Source organism: Neopsephotus bourkii, unplaced genomic scaffold, assembly GCF_033783945.1.
Source record: "Neopsephotus bourkii isolate Nb327-2 ecotype Australia unplaced genomic scaffold, CSIRO-AGI_Nbou_v1 NB_1767, whole genome shotgun sequence".
Lineage (NCBI taxonomy): Eukaryota > Metazoa > Chordata > Aves > Psittaciformes > Psittacidae > Neopsephotus > Neopsephotus bourkii.
In genome coordinates, this window is record NW_026902241.1 from 6,017,729 (window position 1) to 6,038,200 (window position 20,472).

The window sequence follows — 20,472 nt, forward strand, 5'->3', positions numbered from 1 at the left end:
CTTTCAGTGAGGAATTTTTTCCTAGTATCCAATCTAAAGCTTCCCCGGCACAACTGGAGGCCATTTCCTCTTGTCCTATTGCTTGCTACTTGGGAAAAGAGACCAACACCTGCTTCACTACAACCTCCTCTCAGGTAGTTGTAGAGAATTGTAGGGTCTCTCCCAAGTCTCCTCTCCATGCTACACAACCCCAGTTCCCTCAGCTGCTCCTTATTGAACTTGTGCTCCAGACCCTTCACCAGCTTTCTTGCTCTTCTCTGGATATGCTCCAGCACCTCAATGTCTCTCTTTTAGTGAGGGGCTCAAAACTGAACACAGTATTTCAGATTCAGCCTCACTTGTGCCGAGTACATAGGGCCACACTATTTCTGATAGAGGCCAGGATGCTGTCGGCCTTGGCCACCTAGGCACAAACTGGCTCATGTTCAGCCATCTGCTGACCAATACCCTCAGGTCCTTTTCCACTAAGCCACTTTCCAGCCACTCTTTCCCAAACTTTGCATGGTGCAAAGGCCTGTTGTGACTCAAGTGCAGGACCTTGCACTTCGCCCGTTGAACCTCAAAAGGCTCAGGCCATCAATTCAGCCTCTCCAGATCCTCTGTAGAGCCTTCCTACCCTCAAGAAGGTCAACAGTTCCACCCACTTTGGTGTCATCTGCAAACTTACAGAGGGTGCCCACAGTCCCCTTGTCCAAATCATTAATAAAGGCTATTAAACAAAACTGGCCCCAGTAATGAGCCCTGGGGAGCACCACTTGTGACCAGCCACCAACTGGATTTAACTCCATTCACCACCACTCCTAGGGCTTGGCCATCTAGTCAGCTCTTTTACCCAGTGAATAGCACACCCGTCCAAGCTGTGAATGCTGTGGGAAACAGTGTGAAAGGCTTTACTAAAGTCTCAGAAGACAATATCCACAGCCTTTCCCTCATCCACTAAGTGGGTCATCTTGTCATAGATCGGGATCAGATTAATCAAGCAGGACCTTCCTTTCACAAACCCATGCTGACTGGGCCTGATCACCTGATTGTCCTGTATGTGCCATGTGATGGAACTAAAGATGATCTGCTCTTCTCTGGCACCAAAATAAGCCTGACAGGCCTGTAGTTCCCTGGATCCTCCTTCCAGCCCTTCTTGTAGAAAGGCATCACATTTCCTAACCTCTATTCAACAAGGAACTCTCCAATTAGCCAGGACTGCTGATAAATTACTTGGTGAACACTTCTGCCAGCTTCCTCAGTACCCTTGGGTGAATCCTATCTGGTCCCATAGACTTGCATGCATCTAAGTGGCGTAGCAGGTCACTGACTTGGATTATGAGGCCTTCACTCTGCTCCTTGTCCCTGTCTTCCAGCTCAGGGGGCTGGGTACCTCAAGAACAACTGGTCTTACTATTGAAGACTGAGGCAAAGAAGGCATCAAATACCTCAGCTTTTTCCACATCCTTTGTCACTGTCTTTCCCCCTTCATCCAATAAAGGATAAAGGATCCTCTTTGGTTGCTAATGTATTTATAGAAACATTTTCTCTTATATTTTATGACAGTAGACAGATTAAGTTCTACTTGGGCTTTGACCCTTCCAATTTTCTCCCTGCCAACAACCAACCTTACAACATCCTTCTTGTCCTCCTGAGTTGCTTGTCCCTTCTTCCAAAGGTGGTAAACTCTTTTTTAACTGAGTTCCAGCCAAAACTCTCTGTTCAGCCAGGCTAGTCATCTCCCCATTGGCTCATCTTTTGGCACATGGGGCCAGCCTGCTCCCACATCTTTAAGACTTCCTTATTGAAGAATGTCCACCCTTTCTGGACTCCTTTGCCCTCCCATCAGACTTTGTGTACCTTAAACAGGTCAAAGTCTGCTCTCTGGAAGTCCAAGGCAGCAGTTCTAATGACCCCCCTCTTACTTCATGATGAATCATCCATAAACTCTATAATTTTGTGATCACTATGCCCAAGTTGGCCTCCAACTGTCACATCACCCACAAGTCCTCTATTCACAAATGACAGGTCCAGCCGTACACCCTCCCCAGATGGCTCACTCACCAGCTGTGACAGGAAGTTATCTTCCACACTCTCCAGGAACCTCCTAGACCATTTCTTCTCTGGTGTATTGCATTTCCAATAGACATCTGGTAAGTTGAAGTCTCCCACAAAAACAAGGGTTAGCAATTATGAGAATCCTCAAAGATGCTTATAGAGTACTTTGTCTGCCTCCATTCTGGTTGGGTGGTCTATTATAACAGACTGCGACCATGATGTCTGCCTTGCTGGCCTTCCTCCACTTCTTACCCATAAACAACCCTATCACCATTATCATTAAGGTCTAAACAGTTAAAACACTCCCTAACATACATGGCCACCCCACCATCTCTCCTTCCTTGCCTGTCCCTTCTGAAAGATCTATAGCCACCCACTGCAGCACTCCAGTTGTGTGAGTAATCCCACCACGTTTCTGTGACTGCAGCTATGTCATAGCCTTCCTGCTGCACAACAGCTTCCAGCTCCTCCATTTGTTGCCTATGCTGTGTGCACTGGTGTAGATGCACTTCAGTTGGGCTATTGATCGCACCACCTTTATAGGGGGAGAAGCTCCAACTCCTACATGACCGTTCTCAGGCACTTCCATGGTTTCTAATACATCAGTAATCCTGGCATCTTTGCTGCTGCATGGATCTCCAACCCCTACCTTGAGTGAGATGGCAGACTGAAGGACCTCACAAGCACACTATCCCTCAAACATCTGCTTGCCATACCCAAGGCTTATGTCTACCTGGTTTTATCCCCTTTACCCCTAGAATCTAGTTTAAATCTACTAACGTATTAAAATGTGCAAGAACTACTGTGTTCACATAGCTATTGGTTCCATATCAAAACCTATGAAAATTGCTCACACCTACATTTAAAGCCATACTCAGTTTTTCCAACAGACAGCTTCAACATAAACAGCTTTTAAATAAAATGTAGGTTTCCTGGCACATAGAACAGACAGAGTTAAAAATTATTACACGTGCTTGGCAATTTTTTATGAGAAACTAAAAGCCAAGTAGTTAACAACTAGCTTTTCATAATGGTTTTCTGCCTTGTTTACCCTGCCAAGAAATATAAACTATGGCCTCTTTTGGAAATGCACAGATTTTGATGCCAATACACCGAGCCGCTCAGTATAACGCTTATGTTTTGCCAAGGTTGAAAGACCACCCACATCAATGACTTAAAACTCAAAGACAGATGAACAGATAAAGCAGCAGGTTCAGTTTTAAAGAACACATAAATTTTGCTAATACAACTGACTTCATCTCAGAAAAAAGGATTACTAAAATTAAAGAGCTGTTTTATTACTGCTGGGTCAGATTAACCAATGATGCAGAAGAGTAAAGTGAATCCTGGCAGCGAGTGTATTAACGTGCTTTTGGTCTAAATGCTGAAGAACACATCCCTGCTCAGAACATGCCTATGTCTTGACTGCAAGTTCTTGATGTTCAGTGGGTCTGTTTTAAAGAGATGCTTAGCCTACACCTTGAAGAAATTATATGCTACTGATGTGTTTAAATGCTTATACAGTAGCTAGGCTGTCAATCACTAAGAAGGTGGTAAGTCCTAGGACTAGAATGTTACAAAAAGGAAAAGGGAATAGCACAGGAGAGTTCAGGGACCTGTCACCAAGACCACATCTCTATTTACACAACAGAGCAACACACAGACACCAGAGTCAGTATCTCCCCCAGCCATTGCACCAAGCATGGGGTGGAAAAGCAGAGCATCCACAACACAATCATCACAGTCATCCTGGCTCAGGGTCATAACAGACCTTTCCTTTTATTATGAAACACTTGCATGAACAAAGCTCTCTCTGCTGGGGCTATGCTACTTCCCACCCTACAGAAAGCCAAGTCAGAAGCGCAGCTCCTCCCTCCCTCACAGGTTGCTGCATACACCTCTGTTTGAGGAGCTGAGACTCCACCATCCCTGTGGACATCCATGCTGCCCACAGCAGCATGATGCTGACTTGTCATCAAGTACCCCTGCATTCTCTCCTTCTGCACACATCACTGAGGGCTGGCAGCACAAGGAGGTGGGTATGTGTGGCTGATGGGTGTCAAAGACAAAACAAAACAGGAAGACCCCTTTACAAAAGAAAAACACCATTCCACATGTGGAATACAAATGTAAGTGATTAATAGCTTGAGCTGAACAACAGGTTTGCCTGAAATCCCTGTTGACTTCTAGGTTTTCTGAAGTTTACTTCCTTCTAATTTCCAACAATAACCAAGAAATCTTCTAAGGCTTGGTTCTGCAATTACACACCAGTAAGTTCTGCTGCACACAATCCAACTGCAGCTAGCAAGACAATCTCAGTGACTACAATACCTTGCAAGAGTAAAAGCGAGCACAGAATTGCTGCTTCATGTGGTTTTCTCCTTCTCCACTATAAATGGATTGGTCTCTGTCTCTTGGCACTTTCAGCCCATTGCCTCTGAGCATTTTCAATGGGTACTCCAGAGGTATCATATTAAAGAAAAATATTTAAAAGTAGCATCAATGTTAGCATTGTCTATTCCCCCCCCACACACACACCCCGCAAAATTCTCTAGCCTATCCCACTGGGGACAGTGCAGGGGACTTAGGAAGTGGCTGCAAGGTGTTTAGCTCTCTGCTGGGTTAAACTGGGCTGACCAATGAGAAAAACAACAGCATTTAGTATCTTCATTTAATGAAAGTTCAAGCTGTAAAATACTGAGTTTCGACACATGCTTGTGACACTGTTAAAAGCACTGATGGTGTCTGCAGTGGCCACAAGGTACAGCTGGATGTCACAACAAAGCCACTCTGTCTGCCTGCTGCAGCCAAGCACAATCAGTCCCAGTTCCTTTGGCCCTAAATCATCTTCACCTTCACACTTTTCTCTGACCCCAGTCATCTCTCCTTTCTTCATTGTATTAGTTAAGGCAGGAGAGAGACAAGGGGTGTCTGAAACAGACCAAAACAGAGCAGACAGGCACCAGAACAGATGCAGGAGATAGATGGCATATGCAAGATTTTCTTTTCAGTAGCAGTGGACACAAGATCAGCTTAGTAAGGTATTGGTAGATACCTAAAGCTTGCATAGAAACTCATGGAGTATAAAATCAAAGAGCATTAAATATAAAACACCACTGGAGCATAAATTCCCTAAGCCACAAAATGCTGGAGGCTGGGATGCCATTTAGGAATCTCTCTGGACGCTTGTCTTTTTAACTCCTTTTCCCAACCATCATCCCTCAGGATAATGGTTCCTACATTCCTAATTGTGCTGCCACACCAAACCCTGAAGCTTCACACAGTGCAAACTCATGTAAAGCAGCACAAAGGCAAGCCAAGCTACACTCCAATCAGGAAACCAATTGTGCATAATTTTCAACTTAAAATGGATTAAGATTGATCTCAACTGGTTGCCCCAACAGGGAAATGCACTGCTTTGGTGGGTAAAGACATCTATGCAAATGACAGCACATGGGAAACTATTTCTTCCTGGAGCAGTTTCTGGGAAGTAAACCCACATTACTCAATACAAAAGTCCATTACTCAAGACTGAAATAGTTTAAAAAAATAAAAATAGGAAAAAAAAAGCACGTAGCAAAAAAAAACAAAAACCAACCACAACTGAGAAATGACTGTAGGCATCTAAAAAACCCTGAAAATTATTTTCAGTTAGTGCAGCACAGTGATTGTTCAACATTTATGCTTCTACACGGTGGTTTTCTTATGCATAGGGAACAATATAGAAAAATAAAACATGATCCTGATTATCTTGGGAAACTATAAAAAAAAATGATTAAAGCTAATGAGATTCAATCCAATCACACAGCACCAATGTAAAACAGGAGATTTTTGACCTTGTAGGTCCCTATTAGTTTGTACAGAAATAATCTTTTAATTTTCTACAACAGTGCTTTCTGAAGCATGACCTGATCCTCTAAAACACAGTTTTATTTAAAGAACTGTAGCCATTTGGCTTACAAAATTAGATAGGCTATACTCAGGAATCCCTCTATAACAAGCACACAGAAGAGAGAATGTTTTTGGCATGTACATCTGCCTGCTAGGACAGGTTTCCCTACATCTCCGGCAGCCTTACGCTATCCTCTAGCTCTGTTATCAAGTCCTAGACATTATGGTAGAATTGCTCCTCAGTGATCAGAAGCCAACAGCCATTTTGGCAATATGCAGGGCCTGTAATGTTTAGGTTCATTTTTCTCCAGTTTTAAGAATCCTTTCTTATTTAAGTAGACTGTCATTATTGTAATTTGAAAATGACTGCAGTGGTGTCTAAATGTCCAGGAAATGCAGAATCCAAAGGAAAGGCCACAAGATGTCTTAGGTTCACACAGTCCAAGGTCAAGACTCGACAGCAGCCAGCAGCTGGAAGAGAATGCTGCAGATATGCCAAAATGAGGTATTAGTCTGCTTTCTTAGGAGAAGAAACTCTTATCTAAATTCCTCGTAGGCAGGGAATGTCATCACCACCAAATAATTAAGTCAAGCTGTCTTAGGAGCTTGAATCATCCCCACGAGCTGACAGGGGAGACAAAAACCACCCTGAAAACAAATGCACGTACTCCTAGCCTAAGTTAATAGTGTATTTAACCATGACTAAGTCATTCCTCCCCCATCTCGTACTACCTATAACCTGGTTAATGCTTTCACTTGAGATGACAGCTCTTTCATTCTGAGAGACAGAGACTACATCATTCAAACTCTAGCTGTGGGTTTGTAAGACTACACTGGAGAAAGCAAAGTCTACAATTTACTGGGAAAGAATCTCAGAACAGCTTATCCTTCTGCAGCACAATGAACCGTAATAGGTATCTAGCAAGCACACAGAAAGAAACAACTGTAATGACCTCCTCAGGTTAAAATAATAGCTCCACTAGCTTTAACTGCAATGCTTTTAATATTTCCATGAACGCTCCAGCAATCCTGTCTCTGTATTCCATACTTGTACTACACTGTTTTACGTTCACCTCTTTAATTCTAGACGGAAATTTGAGCACAGATCCATTACCTTTCAAAAACACAAGAATTTGTTGTGGGTTTTTTTTACTGCATTTAAGAAGAGGAAGTTTATTTTAAATGCTAAAGAAAACTCACCCCCAAGACCCCAAATCTTTCACAGAAGTTCCAACCACAGAGAAAGTCGATTTCAAAGTTGTGATTAAGGATTACGATGGCATTCTCCTTCCCATACTTGGGGTAACTTTGTGGGTCAGTGTAGAGGGTGCAATTGGTGCCTGACCACCATTCCAGTAACATCACCATCTCTGGAATAAAGAACAAGAAATATATGAATGTACATATTCTATACAAAGCTACAAGTCAGTAACATGTTAAAAAGCATCAGTCACCTCAACCAGCACATAGCAAGAAAGGGCTGTAACGAAGCTGAAATGTTGAACATAAAACAGACAGTCACACATCTTGGTACAGCAAGGCAGGGACAGAGGAGAGAAGGAAAATAAGGATATTGCATGGAAAGAAGGAGCAGAAAATTTCCATGGTAATACTAAGGAAAAGGGTTCCATTTATTTGAAACCTGCAAATTCAATGCTTCAAAAATCAATAATTTGCAGTCAAAATTCAAATTATCAAAAGACATGAAAAATTAGCATTCACCAAAAAAAAAAAAAAAATTAGATGAAGAACAGAAAAAGCTTTTAGAAGGAAGAAACACAACTATTCCTGCCATGTGCAGGTCCTACACTCCTCTCAAAACTGTACAGTTTTAGACCATGGAGCAGTTCGGACACGACATCTGCAACCAGCTCTGTTACATGTACACCTTATGCATCATCCTGTTAACTTGTCAGAAGTAACTATCATATGACCTGCTACAACTGATGCACTCTACATTTGGCAGGGGTGTATCAGTCTTCCAGAGCAAAGCCAATAGCTCAGACTGGACGAAGAACATCCATGCCCAGACCAAAGGTAAGGTGAGTGGCTGGCAAAGTGTGCAGAGCCAAGGATAGTTATTAATAGCATAACTATCTGCATATCCTTTAGTTGATGCACATATGAAGTAAACTGTCGGGTGGAAGGGAGGGAACCGGGAAGGAGAGAAAACAGGGAAATTACTGTTAAATATCTCAAAGCCACTCTGGATTTGCACATAGATTTGCAAAAACCTAACCGTAAGAAATGATAAAAGGATTGGGAGGAGAGTGAGAGCTGTTTAAAATACAGGTGTACTTAGAAGCTGGAGTGTGGTTTCTCAGCAGTTTCCTAGTGACTATCATATAACTGTCACCTTCCTATTTGTCCCATTATCAAGCACAGGCAAGAAGTAGGCTTTCACAGAACCACAGAATTGAATGGGGTGGAAGGGGTCTTCCTTGTTTAGAGACAAAGATGCTGTGTAGAAGAGTGTCAAATGCTTTGTACAAGCCCAGGAAGACAACATCATTTGCTATTCCCTTATCTACCAGTGCTGTAGCCACATCACAGAAGGCCACCAAATTTGTTCGGCAGGACTTGCCCTTAGTGAAGCCATGTTTGCTGTCACCAGTGGCCTCCTTATTTTCCATGTGCCTTGGCACAGTTTCCAGGAGAACCTGCTCCATGATCTTGCCAGGCACAGAGACGAGACTGACTAGCCTGTGGTTCCCTGGGTCTTCAATTTTCCCTTTTTTAAAAATGGGGATTATGTTTCCCCTTTTCCAGTCAGTGGAAACTTCACCAGACTGCCACAACTTCTCAAATATTATGGACAGTGGGTTAGACACTTCATCCGCCAGTTACCTCAGGACCCACAGATGCATCTCATCAAGTCCCACTGACTTGTGCACCTTCAGATTCCTTAGATGATCTTGAACCTGATCCTCTCCTATAGTGGCCAGTTCTTCATTCTCCCAGTCCCTGCCTTTGCTTTGTGTGACTAGAGCAGTGTGGCTGGAGCACCTGCTGGTGATGACAGAGGCAAAAAAGTCATTGAGTATCTCGACCTTCTCCATGTTCCAGGTAACCAGGCCTCCCCTTTCCTTTTGGAGACAGCCCACTTTTTCTGTAATCTTCCTTTTACTACCAATGTATCTACAGAAGCTTTACTTGTTGCCCTCGATGTCCCCAGATGTAATTCTATCAGGGTTTTATTTTTCCTAACATACCCCTATCTGATCAGACAATTTTTCTGCATTCCTCCCATGCTGCTTGTCCTTGCTTCTACCTTCTGTATGTATCCTTTTTATGCTGGAGTTCATTCAGGAGCTCCTTGATCATCCACACAGGCCTTCTAGTATTACTACCCAACTCTTTGTCAGGATGCATCAGTCCTGAGCTTGAAGGAGGTGATCCTTGACAGTTAACCAGTTTTCCTGGAACTCTCTTCCCTCCAGGGCTTTATCCCATAGTACTCCACCAAGCAGATCCCTCAGGAGACCAAAGCGTGCCCTCCTGAGGTCCAGGGCAAGAAGCTTGCTGAGCACACTCGTCACCACACTAAATATCTTGAATTCTAGCATTTCATGGTCACTGAAACTAAGACTGCCCTCCAGCTTCACATTTTCCACCAGCCACTCCTTGTTGGTGAGAACAAGATCCAGCATAGCACCTCTCTTCACTAGCTCCTCTATCACTTGGAGGAAGAAGTTATTATCAATATATTCTAGGAACCTGCTGGATTGCTTATGCCCTTCAACAGGTATCAGTGTGGTTGAAGTCACGCAGGGGACCAGAGCTTGTTAATGTGAGGCTGCTCCTATCTGTATGGAGCCTCATCCACTTGGTTCTCTTGGTCAGGCAAAATGTAGCAGACCCCCACTATAATATCACTTGTCTACCCCCTTCCTTTAATCCTGACCCATAAGCTCTTGGTCAGCTCATCATCCATCCCCAGGCAGAGCTCCGTCTGGTCATGACATATGACCAGATGGTCACTGACATACAGGGTGACACCCCCTCTTCGTCTTACCCATCTGTCCTTCCTCAAAAGCCTGTATCCCTCCATTCCAACACTCCAGTCATAAGAGCTACCCCAGCATGTCTCCATGATGCCAATAAGATCATAGCCCTGCAGGTGTGTGCATGTCTCTGCCTCCTCTTGTTTATTCCCCATGCTACATGCGTTTGTACAGGGGCATTTCAGTTGGGCCCCCAGTGAAACTGACTGGCTGGCCAGAGGGGCAGGAATTCCTTTGTGCTGCTCTTCAGGTGCTCTCCTGCTGACCTGTGATCCCTCTCCAGGCTCTGGGCATCTCTTGCTATCTCTGGCACCAGACTGGTAGGAGTGGGATGGGTTGAGGTTTCTGCCCCCCAGCTGCTTAAGTTTAAAGTCCTTTTCACTGGCTCGGCAAGCCTATGACCAAAGATGCATTTCCTCTTCCCTGACAGATGGACCCCAGTAGACCAGGTTTCGCAAAGCAAGTCCCATGGCCTAAGTAGCTGAACCCCTGGCTGTGGCACCAGTCCTATAGCTTTGTATTGGTTTTGCTTTTAACTATAAGCCCAACAACAAGACTTGTCAATCAAACCTTTATTTATTGAAGTCCTTCCAGTGTGGGGTATGGAATTTGAGGTGAGTCAGTAAAGCCAATAAGCTTGGAGAGCTCTATCTCCATGGAGACAGAAAAAGAAAATCTAAAAGCAGTGGCTCTCAAGCAACCTATGTCCTGACTAAATCTGTCAAGATGGAAAAGGAGCTAAGAGACATGTTTGCTTCATGTCAAAGCTACCACGAAACTTCTACACCAAAGGTCTAATGTGAGAAGCTGTTCTTTGCTAAGTGAAACATATCTCCTTCTCAGAGCCTGTCTGTGCCATCTGAATGTCTCTGCTGGAAGGATATCTGAGATGCTCCAAAAGCACCACAAAACCTCATTCACCTCAGGGAAGATCAAAACCAGACCAAGATCTTTCAGTCTTGGTCCCCTACTGGCCTCGACTAGTGACCGAAAACAGAAAACAGCTTGGAACAAGTCACCTACACTTTCAAGACATCATCAGTGAAATTAATTGGCTGAAGATTTTGGATGACATTGTGCTGTACACTGGAGAATAGGCATTAGTGACATGAATAAATTTTATCTAACAGTTTTACAGCTAGGCTAGTAACAATCTATTCAAATAACATTACGTTAATATTATAAAACCATGTTTATAGTGAGATAAATTACTGACTTGTCCATCCATCTGCTCATTTCTAACCAGTACAGGTAAGTACTACCATGGCCAGAGTACATAATATTCAATATATGCTATTAGGCATCAAAACAATAGTCTGAGATGCAGAGGGAGGCCTAAACTGCCATATGTTATTCAAACGACAACTTCACTGGCTGGAAACTGACTTCCCCACAAAAGCCAAAAGACGGCCATATCTCAGCAAGAGAGCCGTGGATATCTCCACAGAAATCATAGAGTCATAGAATAATTAGGGTTGGAAAGGACCTTAAGATCATCAAGTTCCAACCCCCCTGCCATGGGCAGGGACACATCACACTAAACCACGTCACCTAAGGCTCTGTCCAACCTGGCCTTGAACACTGCCAGGGATGGAGCATTCACAACTTCCTTGGGCAACCCATTCCAGTGCCTCACCACCCTTACAGTAAAGAACTTCTTCCTTATACCCAATCTCAACTTCCCCTGTTTAAGTTTTAACCTCTTATCCCTTGTCCTGTCACTACAGTCCCTAATGAATAGTCCTTCCCCAGCAATGTATATACACGGCTGTGCTTCTAGACTTTCCCTGCTAAGATCTGCACCTTATGACACACATTCACAACTTTACATCTTTCTAAGCATGTGTTAAGATTTGCATCGGAAATAAAAGCTCTCCACTCCCAAAATACAGCAAAATTCAATGATGATTTGGGGAAAAAATCCCTAAAGCAAACACAGTCATTTGCAAACTTTACACAATCTAGAGTCATACCCCAAGGCAGAACACAATCACAGAAAGGAAAGGAAGTTAGTGACAGGATTAACTTGTCTTTTGCTTAAATGGGAACCTAAGAGAAGAAATGACTGCCAGCTGGGATTTTCTCTTTTTTAAGACTGCCCTGAGACCTATTGCCTAATACAAACAAGTAAAGATGATGACTATCAGGCCAGCCTTTTTGAAGAAAAAGCCAAATTTATACGAGAAAAATAAACCCACTTCAAAGCCATCCCTCTTCAAGTGTGCTGGTTTTATTTTTGCCTTTTGCTAATAAATTTCAAGAAAACTAACACTACATCATGAATCTCACTAGACAGGCATGACACATTCACCGAGCTCTTTGGTTATATATTTTCAGTCTCAAATACATTCCAAAAAAAGCATAGACAAAAATATTTCTGATACTTCAGGTTTCATATAAGCAGGATTTTTGTTTGAATAAATACTGCAGAAATAGGTCCCTGCCTATGGCTGGGGGGTTGGAACTACATGATTTTAAGGTCCTTTCCAACCCAAACCATTCTATGGTTCTGTGATTCTATTCGTGACCTTTCATGCTCATTGGTCAGCAATACGCTCAGACAGTTGCTGCAGAAACGCAAAGCAGGCAGCGAACACCTCTGTATTAAATACAATAAATACAAACTTTCAGCCTTTAAGTTCTTAGCCTGTTTCTTCCCCTCATATTCCCTACTCTTTCTTTCCCCTTCTTCCCTGCCTCCATCCTCTTTGTGGTTCTCAAGCAGTGATTAGCAGTATCAGTTTGCACTACTCTTGCATCGTGTTCCCAGCTTACTTCCACCACCTGCCTCAGAAATTTATCACCCAGCAACTTGCTGTGGTGGCTCAGCAGCACAAGGTCACTCATACACACCCTCCTTCCCTCCTTCACAGTGTAAACAATCAGTGCAAGTTTCCTCCTCTTTGTACACCTATCAGAATGTATAACTAAAAATCAATTTATAGAGAGAGAAAAAGGATTCTCCTGCACCCAGTCAGGGCTAGTGCAAGATTTCTAAGCCTTCTCTCCATTCCCTTTCATGAGGTTTTGGAGTTTGAACATCATAACCAAGCTGGTAAATTCACATTCACCCATAAGGGTAGTAAGGGTCATAAAGACTCCTACCTTTCAAAGCAACTCCTCCAGCAACACATTTAAAAGCAAGGAGAAAACACAAAAGAACTTGAAATTTCTCATCACTGCTTTGAAGGCAGAGTCCTTGCAGTACATTACAACTAGCTTCAGGAGAGGCTGACGGTAGGGAGAAAACATGCCTTCAAATGTCTAATACAGACAGTCTTCCTGCTTAAGAATTTTTGAGGTTTTCTAACTTTCTGGAACTAAAACCCCTGCACCCTAGCGTACAAAATAGTTCCTACCTCCTGCGAGAGCAGGCTGCTTCCTAGCCCTTCACTGCACGAACCTGAACTGCCTTAATGCCTCAACAGAACATAATGAGAAAACATCTCCAAGGCAGACCTGAACTACTTATATGAAAAACATTACAGGGAAGAAACACACAGACAGTTCACTGAGACTTGTTATTTCCCAACTCAAAGTTTTGAAAGAATGAGTCACTGAAACAGTTGACACTTAGAAGCTGTTAGTAATTCCTTCGGCTAACTATTCTTGTTAAGCCATGTAAACATTTGTTTACAAGATTAACCATAAAATGCCTATTTTAAAGTGCAACTAAAAGCATTGTTATGTATTGTCTCTGTAAGTACAATAATTTTAAGATCTCAAGTAAGTATGTAAGCTGTTTTGAAGAGCAGCAGAACTGTTTTCCTCTATGACATTCTTCATTTTCTTTCACCTATTTTTCAAGGCAACATCAAGAAAGAGAAAATTCTACTGAGAATATATGATACAAGTATAGTAAACTCTTCAGTTTAAAAAGCAAGACAAGTGGGCAAGCTGTGACCACCATCCCAAAGACTTGACTATGATGACTGGCTACATGATGACTACATAGGACACTGGGGAAAGCCTTAAAAAAATGGGAACAAAAAAAACCCCAAACACAAGTAAAAATAAGGCTAAAGACAGACTGACAGACATTGCAGACTGGTCCATGCCTGTCTGTGGAATAATGACTTACAGTAATAACTTCCTATCCCTCCAAATTTTCAGACCACACCTACTAGGTGCGCCTCCTAAACATTTACCACAGAATGAATTAAAGTCTACAGGTAACTAAGACACTATTTCATTCTCTAGAAAACTAATTCTGTAACTAAGAAAAGCAAGTCTATTATCTTCTCTGGACTACTCAAAAGCCCTCTGTGTACTGCAGAGAGGGTTAAACCCCTGAATGATACCTACTATATTAACTGTGAAGGAGGTTTTCAAAACGTTTCTAAGCATTGATGACCCCACTGCCTCCTTACAAAGGCTATTCTAGTGCTTCACTGTGCAATCTAACCTGAACAGGAATTTATTTCTGGTCTCTACTCCCTTCTTCTCTGCATGAGCTGCAAGTAATTATGAGAAAAATTGGAAGGCAAGAGTTGTTCTAAGCTTGAGCTGATTAGATACATGAAACAATTGGAGCTCAGAGCTGGAACATTATTACACGTCTACAAGAAAAAAATTTAAAATAACTTGGTATTATAAAAAAAAGCTTATATGTATTTTCTGTGAGGGGAACAGAAACTGGTACCTGGGAAACAGCCTGGAGCTAGAACGTAAAGCAGTGCCTTCTCCCTTTCCCCAAGACAAGGGGGAAGTCATTCACAGACCCAGACAAGGCACCAGCTCTCCAGCTTCAAGCAGGTTCCCTTCCATTTTTTATTCTGCATGAGCAGCACATGTAGACATAAATGTGAGCACCAATGAGGTGTAATAGAGTAATATGGTCCACCCTGAGACAAAGGTCCTGGTCTTCAACCTGTAGAAAAATGCTTAAGAAGACTGGTTTAAACTGAAGAGAAACCCAAAATCCAGCCCCCTCTTGCTTCAGTGTCACCACCCATTACCAACCCCACACACATTTACCCTAGCTGGTGATACAATCACTGCTGTCTTTGGACTTCCTTTCTCTTCCTTTAAAGCTGTTTTGCAGCAAAACGTGTGAGGCTGATGTGGGGAAAAACGTGCACACAAACTTAAAACCAGAACCAAACAAAACCTTTCTCTACTGGCTGAGGTCTGCTTTTGGAGGTTTTTGCCCCAGTCTCCACAGAAGAGCCTGTAAGCAGCTGCCTTGAGCAACACTTCAATGAATTACATGACTAGGCTTTTAGGGACACAAATCACCAAAAGAGAGAAATGATAACCCAATTCCCCACCCATCACACTAAGTTTCTGGATGCACTTGCACAGAAAAAGACAAACACAGCCCATCCCTTCCATACGTTCAAGCTTGGAGACACATTTCTTTCAACATTTGCTTTCAAGAAATTCTTTTAATCTACTTTTCTTCAATAATCTTATATTCCAACAAAGACAATGTGCTGCTGTTGCCACAAATGACTGAAATCAGTATAGCATGCACGGATAAAATGAGTTAGTACCTACAAACAGTGAAAGAAAACATATCACTGGGCAACTTCCTATGAGACCAACATTTGCTTTGTATGGGCATGAAACCAAGCAAACACATCTCTTCCACATGTGGTTTCTTGTTGCCCAAAACATCACCGGATTTTTCCTATTGCACACAGAAGCACCGCTACAGAGGAACTGCTTAGCAAAGAAAATGGTTTCAGTGCGTCCACTGCAGGTCACTGTGTAAAAAGAACATCAGTCTTGTTTCAATACTTTCTTTGAAACAATTTCTTATTACCATGGTTTAACCTCAGCAGCAGCCAAGTACCATGCAGCCACTTGCTCACTGTTCTCACCCCACCACCAGAAAAACAACATTTCTCCCTGCGCCCCTGGTCTACGTGTAGCTTTTATTATTTTTAAGCCTGCATATCTTTAAGAAATACTGTGACTACCCACTAAACCCTTTCACTGTTAAGAAAGGTGCATTATGACCATTAGATTTATTATAAAGACCTCAGCATTCAGATCCTCGTGGGAATTGGTTATGAGCAGGAAAGAGATAACCCGAAACAAAGTCCAAAAGCTACCAGCTCCAGCTTGCAAGCAGTTCCAAAAAGTTTTTGGGAACACATGCATGTTTTCCATGTTGATGGATTCATATGAGTGGCTTCCACTTCCTCTCAAAGAAAGCCTAGTCTATAATTTACTAAAACCAGTCAGAAGATAGCTGGAAAGTATGGTTATAAAGTTACGGTTTCTGTGACCTCCACGATGCCTGTGTATGTCCAACTAACATCAGTGTTCCACAAATTGTTCCCTGTCTTTCTCTGTCCTGTATTCCTACTTTCCCCAAGTCCATAGTTACCAACTCTTCTTCCTTTCACAGGCTAATGGGTGAATACATATGTTAACCTTTGAACAACTGTTCTCAATCTGAATTTAACCTGAAGATTGAAATTTCTCTTTTAAGCTTGGAAAAGGCTTTCTGCATGCAAACCTTTTTCAGCCTTCCAGGTAAGTCAACGAGTCTAAGAACCAATACTTTTAACTGCAAATCATTTATATTACCCATTTTTCTTAATCCTGTCTTCAGCCAATCAGACAACATCATTCAAAACAGTAAAGACTAGATACACTACAGCCTCCTGTTATTCATATGGGCAGGCATTATCTGTCATAGTACTTCATGATTCTATGATACGATTTTATGATGCCTAACAAATAGCACTTTGCCTAACAAATAGCACTTTACACAATTAATCCCCACCACCCCCAGGAAAAGCAGGTTGGACTCCAGATGTCAGTATTGATTTAACAGCATTAACCCACTCTTCTATCTTAAGCAACCAGCATCATCAACTATCTCAACTGCTATATGCAACTATTTCTAAAGCAAATTTTAATTGCAAAATGATGGATTTATATACTACGCATCATCTTCTTGAAGTTTAACATAGGTTTCTGGCATGCACTTCAATAATATGCTCTGCTGAGGTGGCCTGTTAGGATGCAGTAACATTCTTGAAAAGCATGCTCACAGTGGTTGTGTCCCAACTGCTGTACAAGGTTTGTACTATGAAGTAGCCTTCCTGAATAAGAAATTTATACAAGGAGTATCAGGAAAAGTTTTGCTGTGTCCTTACGAGAACGAAGCATTTTATCTCAGCAGGCAGGAGCTGAGGTCAGGTTTCCATGAATATTAGATTATGCTTTTTATTATTCAGTGTATGATGTTCTCGAACCAGGAAGTCTAGTATATTCATCTGTACAAGCACTGACTGGTGTAAGAGATGACTGGTATAAGAGATGACTGGTGGGAGAGGAACCATGAAAAGACTAGGTAGGAAACAAAAGAGTTGCGAAGGGTTCTGAGGTGATCAGTAATACAGTGTTTGATAGCCCTTATCAATTAGTTTAGCTTGGGCTTGCACATCAACTGCTTTCTGAAGAGGTAACAAAACAGCTTTCATACTGTGGCACACAGTCCTATCATGGGACAAAACAAAATACTACCTGATCCATCACACACGCCTCCTCCTGACGTGCCTTCATCAAGTATTGACTCTGTATCATGCCTTACTCAGGAGAGTGTGCAAGGACTAAATTTCGTGTCCCACTGAAGCTGTTGCAGCAATGACAGCTTGCTTGAGCAGTACATATGAGGTTACTCCAGTTCTCATTTTGATGGCTAGGGTGGCATATTACTGTCTAAATCCCAAAACAAAAGCTTAAATGAGAACAAGGTGACCTATATTAAGCGTAAGTAAGTGCCAACTTAAATTGACAGAGTCAAAAAATCAAATCCAATAATTATGCAGTGGTCACAAATCTGTTCCCAAACTTTTATAAAACATCAAATGCACAACCCTTGCAACCAGGCATTTGAATCTCTATAATTTCTTTCCAAGCTCTTTCCTGATATCAGAAGAGCTACGAGCAACTTGCTCTAAATAGAGGTTGAGAATCTGATATAACTTAACAAGCTTTGAGAAGAAACATCAGCTATTTACAGTACTTACAGCATGTACAGAATGAGGAAAGAAAAACAAATAACTGAGGATGCAAAACACACATAAAAATATCGCTTGGTAATATGAAAAAAATACAAATACTGTTAAACACAGGAGACAATACATGGGCATAGTCAGTTAAATAATTTTACAGTTTTGACCAGGATTTCAGAGATCAGACAGAATATCTGATGTATTTGTAAACCTTTTCATGGTACAAGCCAAACCAGAACCTACTTTCTAGTACAGAAAAGGCTAGGAGAAATACAGTAGATGTGCAAGTCAGGACTGCAACCTAAGTTTTAAACAAAGTAGGTTTTTGCTTCTTGTTCCTCAATAACTGAGGCCATAATATTTCTTTTTGTGAAAAGACAGCAGGAATAAGTCAGGTTAGTTTGGATTTAAGTGAATGGGAGAGGAATGGATAAATAATCCATTTCACTGGGACAGACCCAGAAGTCTGATGGATGAGCCCCATGCTGCATTTAATTATAGGAGGATATTTTTTTTTATTTTGTTTCATTTTATTTGAGAAAAATATACATTATGGGTTTAACCCTAGTCAGCACCTAAAGCCAAGGAGCTAGGAGGAGCTATGCTTCTGTACCAACTATTTTTGAAGTAGCTCAATATGTTGCTAATACCTATTTCATTCAGGTTGCTGCGGGCCTCAGATCCTCTATACCCCCAGAGGTGTCCCCAAAACATGGATCTCTCATGAAGGTCCTTTGACCCTGCTTTATTTTGAAATCAGCTTTCAAAACAGTCTAGATTATTCTCTTCCCTTTCTCAAACATTTCCTCAGCTGTGTTTCCCCAAACTAGGTGTGACAAAGGACTGCTATGGGTTAACCCCGATCAGCAGGTAAGCGCCACACAGCCACTTCCTCACTCCCCCATCCCCAGTGAGACAAGGGAAAGAATAAAAAAAGCAAATGCAAGAAAACTCATGGGCTGATATAACAAAAGTTTAACAAACAAAGAAAAGAGGAATTAGAAAAAAGAGAAAAACAACCCAAAGCAAGTGACGCAAAAGCAATCACCTCCCCCAGGCAAACTGATGCCCAGCCTCGTCTCCAAGAAATGCCTGCCTTCAAAAAAAACCAAAAAATGCCCTCCCCTCAGTTTTTACTGCAGTGCATGCCACTATATGGCACAGAATATGGCCTTGGTCAGTTTGGGTCGGCTGTCCTGGTTGCATCCCCTCCCGACTTCTTGAAAACAACTTCTTGCTGGGGGAGAGCAGACAAGAGTGGCAAAAAGAGAAAGCCTTGATGCTGTGCAAGCACTGTTCGCCTATAGCCAAAACAGTGGTGTGTTCCCAGCACTGGTTTAATTACAGATCCAAAACACAGCACCATGTAGACCAAGTACAATTAGAAAGAATTCACTCTTTATGATTAAATTCTTTCTTTGAATGGTGTGCACACTAATGACTACAGTTACTGATTTAGTGATTCAGTCATTCCCAGCCATGATGAGAGAAATGTTTTTAGTTAAGTAAGAGTGCCCAACAACAAAGCAAACATTTTTGCCCCTGTATCACCAGTGAGAAAGCAACAAGGGAGACTGCTGCCAAGGGAGCAGTGCAAAAACAGAGGTACTGCAAACCTATCTAACAAATTTCAACTTGGGGAGACCCAGATGACCTCCCAGAATACTGAATCAGAGAAGAAATGATGTTTTGTCAAAACAATAGTTTCTGACTGAACATGGCACCATGTTTTTTAAAATAGAAAAGAGCAGAAAGTACTAATAATTACACTGGTAAGTAGATAAATGATCAGGCTAACTACAGAGACAGTAATCAGACCCCACTACTACACAGGAATGAAAACAAAATCACAAGAGTTATTCAGAACAGACATCTGCAAGAGTTGGAATTTAGGAAAACAAACTTTGATTTTTCAGAGGAAGGCCTATTTGACACTGTCTCATAACTCTGATTTCACTGACAGACTTCAAATTTAACATACCCGGGTTATATTAAGCCATTCATTTAATGGAATAAAAGAAATTGCTATTAAACCAAAGGGAAACTGAAAATTAGTAAACAGCTGTAAAGAAGGACCAAACTGAGAAGTGCGACTGTCTGGTTTTGTTGTCTTTCTGATCAATCTGGATAAAGAAAGATCTTGAAGTGTTTCTGAGGACTAAGACATTGAACGCAAACTAATAAATTTTGTGGATGATACAAAGTCAGAACACACTTTAAGAATTAGATGACCTTGAGAGGTAAGGTAACAGAAATGGAATTAACTTTGATAGGACAGCTCATTGTGTGATGTTTTGCAGAACTAATAAAAGGTCTCATAATTTCAAAATGACAGAGGAGAAAGATATCTGAGAACATCAGCTTGCCACTGAAAGTTTCTGTTCTGCTCATAATATGCAGCTCTAAGAAAGAAAAAAAACGGCATTAGGATGTTTGTTCCTAAAAGGGAATAGCACACTGCACCACTGAGTTAATCTCCGGACCAGCAGATCAGTCCCAGACATCCATGCTCAGGAAGAAAAAGCTGAGACAAAGCAGATGCAGACCAGGGCTATCAGGGTGGC

General features: G+C 41.9%; 1 protein-coding gene across 1 annotated transcript in view; it reads right to left on the reverse strand.

Annotated features, from left to right (window-relative positions):
* The window catches only part of AGPAT4 (1-acylglycerol-3-phosphate O-acyltransferase 4), an 85,462-nt gene that overhangs the window by 30,425 nt on the left and 34,565 nt on the right, over window positions 1–20,472 (reverse strand). The window contains exon 4 of the mRNA XM_061378799.1: window positions 7,129–7,298. Within this exon, the coding sequence (XP_061234783.1) occupies window positions 7,129–7,298 (170 nt within the window). The remainder of the gene's footprint in view (window positions 1–7,128; window positions 7,299–20,472) is intronic.